Source organism: Megascapheus bottae, chromosome 8 (assembly GCF_031878675.1).
Source record: "Megascapheus bottae isolate mThoBot1 chromosome 8, mThoBot2.hap1, whole genome shotgun sequence".
Classification (NCBI taxonomy): Eukaryota; Metazoa; Chordata; class Mammalia; order Rodentia; family Geomyidae; genus Megascapheus; species Megascapheus bottae.
The window spans coordinates 28,118,995-28,133,196 of record NC_143516.1 but is presented as its reverse complement, the minus strand read 5'-3'; the positions used below and the strand labels follow the sequence as shown (position 1 = coordinate 28,133,196).

Here is a 14,202-nt window from a genome sequence, read left to right as displayed (position 1 = left end):
GGCAGAGACCTGCTCTGTCTTTGTCATTTGGAATATTCCTTCTCCTGTCAATTCACCATGAATTATGTCTTGTAAAGTGAAAGGGATTTGACTTCACAGGCTAGTTCAAGAACCCTAACAGTATTATACAGCAACTGGAAATCTGTTCCTTTCAAAGAATGCAAATGCTAACAAAAGCAATGTGCGGTTTTATCTGTGGACAGCCATTATACGTAGTAAATCTTCTGTGGTCAGGATCCCAGTCTGAACTGTGAAGTCTCTGCCACCGTTGACTTAGAACCACAGCAGTGATGCTGTATCTGGAGTCCATGATTTCACTGTTCTATTTATGTTCAGTTAAGTATTGTACAGTTCCTTGACTTGCAATTATTCAGGTTAACTAGAGTCCTATCTTAAAAGAAAAGGCTTTTTGTCATTTTGTTTTTGTTTGTTTTCTTGTTAGAGTTTGGTAAATCTCTTGAACATATTAATAGCAAGAAGTTACCCATGAAAATATTATGTCCACATGTTAATTTTCCAACAAAATTGACCTGTTTGGTCCCCTCTGGCCTATGTACCAGAGCCAGGATGGGTCTGATAGAACTCCCAGCCCTGTAATCCTGTCCTGCTGGGTGTCAGATGCACTTCAAACCTTGTATTCCCTCTGACAGCCTCATTTCTGTACAACAACTATATTCATTTCATTATCCCCAGAAACAGAGTTTGATTGACTATAAGTGGGTTTTCTACCCAGGTGTGTGCACAGAGAAAAGAAAGAATTGCTTATTTCAAGCCCAGTTTGGTCTCTTTTCTCTCTCTCTCTCTCTCTCTCTCTCTCTCTCTTCTTTTATTTTTGTTTTCTGTTGTGCCCGGAGTGATGAGAAAAAGTGGGGAGCGATCCACACCCAGTGCTATATTCCTTATTTACAAACATCTTTCTCTTTCTCTCTCTCTCTTAGGTCAAAATAATTCCAATGGCTCCAGTACGCCAGCCCAGGACCTCTCAACGAACTTTTTACGCAGTGGCCTCCTGCATTTTATGAAAAGCAAGAAGCAAATGAATTTGAATATATATCTCTATATACATACTAACAGAACAAACTCAAAATCACACACAGACACACACAGACATACACACACACACACACACAGACACACACACACACACACACACACACACACACACACACACACACACACACACACTTCTACTTAACCTCCTCTTTGTAACTGAAATACGCAGGACACGCCCATCCTGGAATTCCTGAAAGCAGGAGCCTTTTCTCCCAGGCCTTTCAAAGTTCCAAAGGAGACATGTTGGTGCCCTCTACCGGCCGTTACTAATTCTGCAGCCCTATGAGCAGTCATCATGGCACTTTAGTTAGAGAGCCCTGTTTTCTGCACTCCATATATATATACATCTTGATACTTAGGCAATGTCATTGCAAAACAAAACATGCCATGACGACCTTGTAACCCAAGTCCAAAATGGCAGGTTGTTTGCCCTAAAGGCTATAACTTACGTAATTGCCTTAACCCACCTATGTCCTGTGCCCAAAAATCTCAGTGCAGACATCCCTAAGTCAGTTCCTTTAGGCTAACACACTGCTATTTATTCGGAATGAGTCCGTATCCGTGTATTTCATGTCAACGAACGAGACTGAATAGCCAGCAGTTCCAGTGTGGGTCTGTGTAGGAAAACTGCCAGCTCTCAACAAAGTGCTTTACCATGGAGTCCACACGGTGGCCCAAAAGAGACAAGTACCAATTAACAAAAATGACCATGGTCTTCTTTATAATGCCTAAGTATGATCTGCTGGGTTTGGGGTGAAGCAAAGTAATATTTATTAATCTACTAAACTCATTAATCTACTAGAAGCAGAAATGGCTTAACTCACTGATTTTATTTATTGCACTTTAGGTGCTTTTATAAGTATCTACAAATGTCTTTTACTAACACAAAAAACAGCTATGGATTTCTATCAACAGAGGCCAACCAACTATGTATTAGCTATGTTTACTCTTTTATATCTAATTCAAATGAAGACCCAATGTAGGTAAACTTTCTTTTCTAACTCCAGTGTATAAGATTATTTTTGGGGTGGGGTGGGGTGGGAGCAATAGTTACCTTGGTGAAATATTTGAGATCTTTTTGTGGTACCTGGGGGATCTGTTGTGTGTTAGAGTGTATTTCAATCCTCCTGTATTATTGTGGCAGAAAAAAAAAACTGTGCTGTTAAACGTAGTTGGCAACAAGATGCCTTTGGGAACTTAATAGTAGGTCAATGTGTTTATGGGATATTCTGAACTCCTAGGAAATTTTGTTTGGTGTTTTTCAAGCATTATTTGGTTTTCATTAGTGGAAAACATAATTAGCTCAGGCTTATCAGTAACTCCAATGCTTCACTTTTTTTTCTTGGATCCATTTGAGACACTAAAATCAATTTTTGTTTAACACTTCATCTTTAACTGCAGTGAAATTCAGATTGAGCAAGTTACAAACTGGCATGCAGCAACTCTTTCCTTTCTCTGAAGTTTTGGTTATTGGGTTAACCTCCTTTGGATCTTAGCCCATTCAAATCTACATAAAATATTCCCATCCCTGTGTCTGTATGGACGTTTGTAAGATACACAAACACACACATATACATACATACATTTGAAATTGATAAAGGAACAAAAAGTTACATTGTAACATAAGTGACACACAAGAAAAAGATTCAAGCCCTCATTCTTGAATTTTCTCTGTGGCTTGTAGATGTGTGTCCATACAAACATGTCAGTGAAACCTCATACGGTGTTTTTTATAGTGACATGCATGTTTAATCTATGAACAAACTATTTACCAACATACTCTCCTTTGATTCCCAAAAATATAAGTACTCTACATGCCACCAGGGACTCTTCTAATGTGATTATTACAATGAGGTTTCACTGGCATCCATGCAGGGATGAGACTCCTCTTAGTGGCTCATGTGTGTGGATACAGAATAGCAGTCCTCATATGTCTGTTTTCAGTTGCAGCCAACTTGCCACCAAATCACTATTGCCATTGCCACTAAAACTTTCAAAAACAGTTGTTGACTACTAAAAAGTAATCAGTGGACAGGCCTTTTCCGGGAGCAGTAAGCACAGTAATGTGGTTCTATCTGGAAAAACATTGAAGTTGTACAGCTGAATCCTCCCCAAAAATCTGGTGAAGAATGCTATTTTTCTAGGCTGAGCTTTTGTTATAAACCTAATCTTCTGAAGGCAAGAGTTACAATCCTGATGTGTCTCCTTTTTTTCTTTTGCATTTGTTAATTCTGAATGTATTTTTAACAGAGTGATTTTTTTGACTTACTAGTGTAATTTGCATTTTAAAAAATAAATCAAAAAAAAAAAGAACCTAAGGATGTTTCCTGAGCCATCCCTGAAAGTCCCTACTGCTTTTCACGAGTATATGTGATTATGTTAGTTGTGGAGAAACTGTTAAAATTTCTATGAAAGCATTGATGATGTCTATGCAGAGGAAGGATGTGTCTACACTGCAAAGAAACTTCCAGGTCAGGATACCATCAAGTTCAGCTGTGGGTCACAGGTGCTTGCATCACTTCCCATATCTCTTCACTCTGGGGGTTCCTTCAGAAGATAGCCTGCCATGGATGTGCTGTGATCTGGAGAACATCCTTGCCTTCTATCTGGGATTTAGAATTAGACTCAAGTGAATAATTCACAGAGCTATGACACAAACCACATTAAAGATCTATGGTAAGTCATAAATAAGGTTTTTCTATTTTGGTTGCTGATGTTTTCTTTTTTTATTTTAAGGTGCATTTATTTTTATGATACATTTTACACCAAGCACTTGAATCAAAATTCAATTTCTGGATTTATTATACATCCTTTATAATTATATCAAATCATTATCTGAACACACACTGATCTAAGTCAGCTAGTGAATAAAATAACTGTAAACTGTAAACCTTAGGGGCAGGGTCATGCATGATCAGTTAAGTTTTGTTGCCACCATGTTTTAGTCTTGATTCACATTTGTTTCCAGCACATAGACACCTGTCATTTTGAGTTAGCTCAGATAGCAGAGTCTAAAAACGTAAAGCTATGTTGCCGTAAAGGACATTCACTTTAATACAAAGACCTTCAAGAAAAAAAAAGTCATGACTCTTGATCAGAAGCATTCTGTGCTTGTGTTAGTTTGGTACAGCAAAGCCCTGGAAGGGAAGGAGGAACTTTCTCCTTTGCCCACTGAAGACATGATCAATAATGATGTTGCCAATAAAGGACTTCTTAGTTAGCTAACTACCTGGACAAAGTTTCAGCCAGTGTTTAAAAAAAAAAAAAGAACACATTAAGGGTATACCTCTTCAGGAAATGAAAACAAAAGGGTTTTCTGTTAAAAGAAAAAAACAGCAGTATCTATAAATATAAGCATGATTGAATTTTTCCTTCTATAAATAATCCTTGAAATGCTAAACTGGCGCTGGCTGGGGTTCTTTTCGGTAGTGAAGCTTCAGGTGCACACCGATCAGCTACTGATGTACCTTCTCAAAGTATTCTTTGGAAGCTGTCAGACTTGGCTTGATTGTAGGAGCATCTGCGGTCCAGTTTGCTGGGCAGACTTCTCCCTGGGTTTCCACAAACTAGAATGCCTTCACTAGGCGGAGGGTCTCTTCTACACTCCGGCCCACTGGCAGGTCATTGGCACTCAGATGCTTGATAACTCCATTGGGATCAATTATAAAGAGACCTCTGAGTGCAAGGCCAGCACCTTCCAACAGCACACCATAGTCCCGGGAAATTTGTTTGGTTAAATCCGACAAGAGTGCAATGTTCATGTGGCCCAAGCCTCCATTCTTCCTTGGTGTGTTGATCCAGGCAAGATGGCTAAAGTGAGAGTCCACCGAAACTGCAATTACTTCACAGTTCACGTCATTGGCTTTGTCACTGAAGGCAACAATTTCTGTAGGACACACAAAGGTGAAATCCAGAGGATAGAAGAAAAGCACCAAGTATTTCCCCTTAAAATCATCAAGGCTAAGCTCTTTGAACTCTCCATAGACAACAGCTGTGCCTTTAAAGTAAGGTGCATGCTGGGTGACAGCAGGAGCACAAGATGAGGAACTAGTGCTAAAGGCCAATTTTGCTTGAGTAGAGCCAGACCTCAATGTGTTTGTTAAGCACGTTCTTCTAGAAGCAACATGCCTAAGGGCCGCAGACACAGAAATGCCCTGAGAGATGGTGTTTGCATGTCCGGCAACCGAGGCCCGGCGCAAACTCGCAATAGCAGCCACCACCTTCAAGAGCACGCAGGAACCGCCTGATGTTTTCTTTAATATATTTTTAGCATCTATTAGTTGTCCAAGGGGAGTTTCCTCAGGACATTTCCATACAAAATATACTGATTAACCACGTCCTTTTCATCATTCTTCCTTATCCTACTCCTCCTCTCTTAAAGTAATTTCAAATTTAAGTACCACACTGAGGGTACAAGTAGAGCTCCAGGAAAGAGGTACTTGTAAAAGGGAAATTGGAGGCCAAGGGAGAGTGGTAAGCAAATGAAAGGGGAAGGGGGAGGATAGGAGAAATGCAGTCAAGAATTCATTGTATATACTACAAATTTAAGAAAACTAAGGAAAAGGGGGTGTTGAAGTAGGATGAGAATGTTAAAATGGGTGACATTGATTCAGACACATTGTATTCATAAACTGCTTTGTTAAATGGAAACTCCTTTGTACAACTATTTAAAGATATTTTTTAAAAATTAGGGTCCAGCATATTTTTAAAAGACTGAAGAGAAAAATATGCAAATATATAACTTAAATTGAATTATTTAAAATATTTTATAACAAGAAATAATTATTTCAACAGCATCAGGCACCTGGGTAGCTCATGGTTATCTTTTTAGCTACTCAAGAGGCTGAGATTCAAAGGATGATAGTTCAAAGGCAGCCTCAACAGAAAAGTCCTCACCAATTTAACCAGAAGAAAGCCAGACAAAAAGTATGACAAAAGCAGTAAAGCATCAGGCAAGGGAGTCCAAGTTCCTGAGACATGTACTGGCAAAACATACATAACAATTTCAAAACTTATTTCTATTGCATATAAGAAATATATTAAGGGGCTGGGAATGTGGCCTAGCAGTAGAGTGCTTATCTAGTATGCATGAAGCCCTTGGTTCTATTCCTTGATAGCACACACACACACAGAAAAAGTCAGAAGTAGTGCTGTGGCTCAGGTAGTAAAGTGCTAACCTTGAGAAAGCTCAAAGACAGTGCCCAGGCCCTGAGTTCAAGACCCCCCCGAATATATATATATATACTTCAGGGAGGAGTTTGGCCTAGTGGTAGAGTGCTTGCCCAGCATGCACAAAGACTCTGGTTCGATTTCTCGGTACCACATACATAGAAAAAAAGCTGGAAGTGGTGCTGAGGCTCAAGTGGCAAAGCTTTAGCCTTGAGAAAGTCCAAGAACAGTGCTCAGGCCTTAAGCCCAAGCCCAGGACTGGCAAAAGAAAAAAAAAAGCTCCGAGACAGTGGCCAGGACTTGAGTTCAAGCCCAAGGAATGCAAATATATTACATATAAATATATATATGTAGATAATAGATAATACATAATTTTGAAATACATTCAATTTTGAAATATGTATATATAATTTTGAAATAATTCCTTCTTTGATAACACGACGTTATGTTATTGTTCTGTTGTTGTTGTGAAAATACTGCTGTTTACCTCAACAGAAAACAACTATAATGAGACAACTTGAGGTAGGAAAGACAAACAGAAAGTATTACGCCCTATGGCTGTGAGTGCCTAGCCCCACATTTCAGCTGAAGTTCCTCCATAGGTGCGAGGAGGGTGACAATTCCATAGATCGAGCTATTCCTGGCTCAGGCTTTTCTTGATGCCACAGTCCCACTTCATAAAAACAAGTGTCAGAAGTCAAAGTGCTGCATTTGACAGAATGTGGTAAAGATTTTGAGGCCATAAGCTGATGACCAACTTGTCTGATTTCTCAGCTCCAGTGTGAGAGCTTTGTAAATAAGCAAACCCGCATTTACCTTTGTGCCCTGTGAGAAAAATATGTTAAATAATAGAGGTGAATGGCTATAAGGATGTTTATTTCCACTGTGAGGTCAAAGGCACATAGTACTTCAGATTCAGAAAAAAAGGAAATAATTATTAATAGGTCCAGCATATTACATAGGTATGTGCCTCAATGAAAACAGCTTTTCTAGATATCTCAGTTTATAGACTTTAATTTTGACAGATAACAAGCAAATCTAACATATACATATGGTAGGTGTTAAAAAAATATGTATGTGTACATACTTACATGTACATATAATATATACATATAATACATACATGTGTATGTACTTATGTATGTCCATTCATGTAATGAATGGCTCATTTTAATTCAGAAGGAGAAATTATACTAAGGAATGTTTGAAATACATCCCATTTGAGAGCCATTCATTGTGGAGATAGCAAACCAAGACCCAAGGTCATTATGAAATTAAGAAATTACTCAAGATTATTTCTGTAGATCTTGAAAGGGCAAGGAATTTTGTCACTCCATGGAAAATTGTTTTAAGAAAGCTCTGACCAGAAAAGCAAAAATCAAATCCCACAGCATGTCGACTGAACTTGGCTTTTATAAACTCAAATGAAACAAGACTAGAAAGACTTTTCATGACCTCCAGTCATAGAAATGTTTCTAAAGCCTGGTGCCAGTAGCTCATACCTGCAACCCTAGTTACTCAGAGGGCTGAGATATGAAGATTGCAGTTCAAAGGCAGCCCAGGTATGAAAGTCTGTGAGAATCTTATCTCCAACTAACCACCAGGAAACCGGAAGTGGCCCTGTGGCTCAAATGGTAGAGCATTAGCCTTGAGATGAAGGGCTCAGTGACAGCTCCCATGGCCACAGTTCAAGCCCCACAACCACCCAAAAATAAAAATGCTTCTGAATCATTGCATATAATTTCAATATAATTTTATTATTAAAATACATTTCATTTTATTATATTTCTTTTAAAAATAATCCATAATACATATATATATGTATATATGTATATATACCACGTGTGTGTGTGTTTATTTGTTATTCAATGATATTCAAATATAGTGAAGATTTCACCATATCCAATTGCCTTACGGTACGTTTGTGAATAAGTAATATTACAGAGATTAAGATCACTCAAGCAATCTTCATACCAGTATAGTAATACTGGTATTTCTCAAGAAAATCTTTCTTCAGTTGCTTCATGATCTTTGGTAAAATTTCAGCACTCAAGGATTATACTCAGGAAGCAGAGGTGTAAAGATCCTTACCTTGTTTAAAAAAAAAAAAAAGCCTTAATTGTTTCCATCAATACTTAAGTCTCTTTATTTTAGCCACATTCTACTCACTTCCAAGAAAGGGAAAATCCAAGTTTCTTACTGATATATTACATCTACTTTAAAAACATTAGTATATTAAATTACTTTTGATGGCTGTGAAAGAAAAATTTGTGTAAGGTCTGGAGTATGGCTTAGTGGTGAAGTGCCTGCCTAGCATGCCTGAAGAACTAGTTCCATTCCTCAGTACCACATACACAGGAAAAGCTGTAAGTGGTACTGTGGCTCAAATGATAGAGTGCAAGCCTTAAAAAAGCTCAAGGACAGTGCCCAGGCCCTGAGTTCAAGCTATAGAACTGGCACAAAAAATCACATATTATAAATGTTTTAATTCAATTAAATCTGGAAAATACTTCCAATATCATATTTACCACTAAAGTCTGTAGAAGGGTTAGGAGTTATAACTTTGTTGTCACTACCACAAAGGAAATGAAGGTGAGTTCCTCCTAAATCAGAGAACGGTAGCGATTCTTTCATTCTGCAGAATGCTATGATCATTTAAAAAAGAAAAACATTAAGAGGCAAGCCTAAGATATTAATGCGTCATTAAAACATAACATCTAGAAATGATATCAGAGAGAAAGATCTTTTGCAAGTGACATGTAGAAATTCTTTATTACAAAAATTAATATAAGAATGTGGCACCATAATAATCAAACAACTGTATGTGTTAACTGCTAATCTCACCTTCCAATGGATTTAAGCATAACAGCAAAGTAATAAAAACAACTCTCCCTAAAAATGATTGCAAATTGATGCTGTCATCCCAAGGATGATGGATTGGCTCAATTAATCAGTAAGTCTTTTCTAAGAGTCCTTCAGGGAGTTACTTACAAGAGGCATACCCTGTTTATTCCCTTCCTGGAGTCTGTCATTTTTCTTCATTATTCTTCTAGTTTTATTCATTATATTGTTGGGGGATTTGCTGATTTCCATGTGCACAAGGTTTTGCACACAGCTGTCTATACATAAATCTTCCAAGCTTCAAACTGAAGGCCACCAAAACACCTGGGCCTCTTGTCATTGTTATCTGACTGACCAGATTCCTTTGGGATGAAGTTAATCAAATGGACACGGACTTACAAAGGTAAATCAGTGAGAAAGTATCAAATTGAGGGGGAGCTATGAAAAGTCCTTCATTCACAAATACAGTTAAAACTACATTGTTCTCACCATGGGCCAGGAGTTTGGCCTAGTGGTAGAGTGCTTGCCTAGCATGCACCGAAGACCCGGGTTTGATTCCTCGGTACCACATACATAGAAAAAGCCAGAAGAGGTGGCTCAAGTGGCAGAGATGTAGCCTTGAGAAAGCCCAAGGACAGCACTCAGGCCCCAAGTTCAAGTCTGAAAACTGGAAAAAAATACATTGTTCTCTACACAAGGAGAACTGATCAAGCCTTTAATGATCTTCCCATTTCCAAGAACAAATATGTATAAACACAGGAGGCTGAGAGTCAAGGACCTACAACAATAGTTTGTGGTAAGACAGACACAGTGATTGTGCTGGTTTAGTGACAGATGAATGGATGTTCTGCAATCTGAAGTGTGTCTGCTTCTAATGAGACAAATCTGTGAGGTTCCTATCTCCAATTAACCACACACACACACACACACACACAAACACACACACACACAAGAGCAGAGCTGTGACTCAGGTGATAGAGCATTAGACCAGAAAAGCTCAGGAGCCACACCCAGGCCCTGAGTTCAAGCCCCAGCCACAGACAGAAAATAAAGTAAATAACTTTTTTAAATGGTGACCAAAATTACTGAAGCTTCTTATTGCTAAATCTTGTTGTGACAGATGACCAAAAAAAGTTCATAGTTTCAGAGGAAAATTAAAATATGGGATTCCTCTTCTAAAGATTAGGAAGGAACAATGAGGTTTCTTAAGTAGTTTTATCTTTAAGTACTTGTACAAAGGACTTTTCATTCAGTGGAGTAGTTTTAAATAAAGTGCATCTTGATCAATGTCATCTCTTCAATATGCTCACCTAGCCCACCCTACCCCTTACTTACAATGCTTTATTACTTACAACATCAAAAGTAAAAAGTATTCACATGGATAGAAATGCAGTAGTATATATTATTAGAAATAACTCTTGGTCAGTTGCTGGTGGCTCATGCCTGTAATCCCAGCTATTCAGGAGGCTGAGATCTGAGGATCACTTTCCAAAGCCAGTCCAGACACACACATCTGTGAGACTCCTATCTTCAATTAACTACCAGAAAACTGGAAGTGATACTGTGGCTCAAGGGGTAGGGAGGTAGCCTTGAGCTGAAGAGCTCAGGGAGCACCCAGAGTTCAAGCCACATGACTTACAAATAATAATAACTTTTAAGAATTACAATTTTATGTTAAATAACAGACAGTATATTGGGATGTCTTGACTGATCCTTAGACTTTCTATTTTTATTTATTGTTTCATTCATATGTCCAATTTATTTTGAGGAGTAGGTTTTTCCAATTTGCTCTTTTGTACCCTTATTCATTTGGTCATCAAAATGTACATATTTAGCAACTTTCAATACTGTAATTGTATCAATTCCTTTTAGCAAATTTTTTCATATACTTTTATTGTAATTAATAAAAGGGTTACATTATATTCACCAGATAGAAGGTGCATTACTTCACAAATATTGATACCTTTTCTCATATCTTGGTCCCCATTTCCCTCCTCCCACCCCCATCCCTCATCTTGTTTACCCCCCTTCCCTTTCCAATTTCAAATAACCAAATAAGCATATATACACTATATCAGATAACAAGGTAAAATATTGTAACAATATGGATAACCAAGGGACAGCAAAAGAGAAGAGAGATAACATAGTACATTAAGGACAGCAATCACTCATTATATGGCTTTTGTTTCTATATCCTGGAGGTCTTGTCATTTAGCGTCATACTATATGGCCTTATGTATCTAGGTTTTGCTCTACTGTAAATCTGCTAGGAGAGCCCAAGGTTTCTACTGATTATGACAAATGAGGGAAACTATTGAACCTATGTTCCTTTGAGTCTGGCTTACTTCACTTAATATGATTTTTCTAAGTCTTTTCATTTCCTTACAAATGGAGGGATGTTGTTCTTTTTGATGGCAGCATAGTCCATTGTGTATAAATACCACAACTTGTTGATCCATTCATCAACTGAGGGGCATCTAGGCTGGTTCCATATCTTTGCTATGGTAAATAGTCCTTTTAGCAAATATTTAATGATTCATGTTTTACAATTTTCAATGTTTACAAGACTCCTGAATCAGCCAAAATGAAGCTGTTAAGAATATTTTACAAATCAACAATGTTGGGACAAATTTCTAATAAAGTTCTTGTCAACTGTGTAAAGTATGTTGAAAAATAAATTTAGTTATGTAGAGCTGATAAGTCATACAATGGATTTTCTAAAAAGATCTACATCTTAACTAAAGTAATAACTTTGTAATTTTATCTGAAATTTAAAATTCAAAGTCATCCAAAGTTTCAAAGAACTTTGAAATTCAGAATAAAACTTTCAACCATAAATTTATAATTATCTCTATTTACATTCAGCCATTTTAAATGCAAGTTACACTCTCAATTTTTAATATTCAAATGTTTCTAAGGGTCCATATCTTAATTAAAAAATTTAGTTTCATGTCTAAATTCAGTTTTAAAGAAAAATCTATACTGGTATCTTCATGTTTGTTCAACATTTCTAAAATTTGCAAAACCAGAAAAGGTAGGACTGTGATTTGTATATAATTAAATAAATCTATATACTATCACTTCTTCAAAATAGAAAGAATTAATTTTAATTGGAAGCTTCATACAGTGACAGAAATAGTTTCCATCTGCTACTACTACTGTATTGTTTGATTTCTATATATATTTGTTTTACAATGCTGTTTTCAAAACTGGAGACTACATACCCTTCAAATAATTGCAGTAGCTCTCCCATATGTCTTATTGCTGTGTCCAAATGCATGGTTTCACCCTATCAGGACTTAACTGTTGCTTGTGCAACAGCAGTTGCAGGTCCAGTGCAAAACCGGAGAATATCGGAGTAGAACCTTGAGAATCCAGCTCTCCTGGGAGATGTCTTCTGATAGCCCTTGTCACCTTATCTCATCTTTGGCTCCACCCACCCCCCCCCTCTTTCCTACTCTGCCTACTGCCTCCCAGGACTTCCCTGAGTCAGATATGTGCAGGCAGACCAATTGATCTGCACAACTCACCCTGTGCCCCAGTGCCCAAGCCAGATCTAAAGAGAGTCACCTTTCTTTTAACTCAAGGGACTTCTAAGTATTAGACTGAACACTTCTCAGTGGAAAAGCCCAAGGACTGTTGTTGCTAATGATTGTTCAAATGCAACTTTGAACAAATATTTTTTTGTGAATTTTATTGTCAGAGTAACATATGAGGGGTTACAGTTACATTCATCAGGCAATGGGTACATTACTTCTTGAACATTGATACCCCTTCTCATGTTTTTCTCCCACATTCCCTCCCCCACCCCCTCCCAATCATCTTGGTTTTCCCCTTCACTTCCCTATTTCAACTAAACAAATAAACATATATACAATATACCAGGTACCAAAGACACATGCAGTATCTACATGAGATTAAACCATAAGGGGAATGAAAGAAAAAAGAAATAAGTTCACATAGTACCTTAAGAACACAATCATAAAGATAAACCTTTTGTTTCCCTATCCTGGAGTTCATTTTGCTTAGCCTCATCCTATATTGCCATATATACATAGCTTTTGAACTATTGTGAATGCACCAGATCTTATCTGCTTGATCTTTATCACTGGTATTCTTGACTAATCAAATCATAAATAATTGTACAGTTTTTCTGTTCATGATATGTTTGGTGGTATTGGGGTTTGAACTCAAGGCTTCAAACTTGCAAATACTCTACAACCTGAATCACACCCCCAGTCTTTTTGATTTTAGGTTATATTTAGAAAGGGTCAGACTTTTGCCAGAAACAGCCTCAGACCATGGTCCTTTTACTTCTTCTTGTATAGTTAGTATTGCTAGCAACCACACCTGGCAAACATTTCACTAATTTATACTTCATGAGAAAATACAGTATATGTGAATGTTTGTGTAAATATACATCATATGAAAGTTTCCTACAATGGGACTGAGAGTTTGGCCTAGTGGTAGAGTGCTTGCCTAGCATACATGAAGACCCAGGTTCGATTCCTAGGTACCAGATACATAGAAAAAGCCAGAAGTGGTGCTGTGGCTCAAGTGGTAGAGCTCTAACCTTGAGAAAGCCCAAGGACAGTGCTCAGGCCCTGAGTTCAAGCCAGGATTGGCAAAAAAAGTTTCCTACAGAATTGGGAATGTGACTCAGTGATAGAAACTAGCCTAAACATACTCAAAGATCTAGGGTTGACCTCTAACACAATACACATAAAAGAAAAAAACATTATGCTGGTTGTAGTGCTTGAACTCAGGGCCTATGCACTTTCCCTGAGCTTTTACACTCAAAGTTGGTATTTTACCATTTGATCCATCCCTCTACTTCTAGCTTCTTGGTGGTTAATTTGAGATAAGAGTTTCACAGACTTTTCTTCCGAGGCTGGCTTTGAACCATGATCCTCAGATCTCAGCATCCTGAATAGCTAGGGTTACAGAGAAATATATTCTTTGTATATTCTGTAAATTAGTGGCAATATACTATTTATTAATTTGATTCAATAAATGTTTAACTTAAGCATTTTCCTCTATGATGAAAATATTTATTAGCAAGACATTCATTTAACTTTAAGCATCAAGCAAGATTCCCTGGGTAACTCTTGCAAACAGGATTGTGTCTGTATTCTTTGC

At 37.6% G+C, this 14,202-nt stretch overlaps 1 protein-coding gene and 1 pseudogene across 3 annotated transcripts in view; one reads left to right on the top strand and one right to left on the bottom strand.

Annotated features, from left to right (window-relative positions):
* Nkain2 (sodium/potassium transporting ATPase interacting 2) overlaps positions 1–1,176 on the top strand; it is an 839,889-nt gene extending 838,713 nt beyond the window's left edge. For all 3 annotated transcript variants that reach the window (XM_090338189.1, XM_090338190.1, XM_090338191.1), the window contains one exon: positions 939–1,176. Coding sequence is in view for 1 of the 3 variants with exons in the window: in XM_090338190.1 (XP_090194316.1) it covers positions 939–948 (10 nt within the window). In the remaining 2 variants the exon portion in view is untranslated. The remainder of the gene's footprint in view (positions 1–938) is intronic.
* A 3,217-nt stretch (positions 1,177–4,393) lies between these two features.
* Positions 4,394–14,202, bottom strand: part of LOC150059713 (thioredoxin-dependent peroxide reductase, mitochondrial pseudogene) — a 52,138-nt pseudogene continuing 42,329 nt past the window's right edge.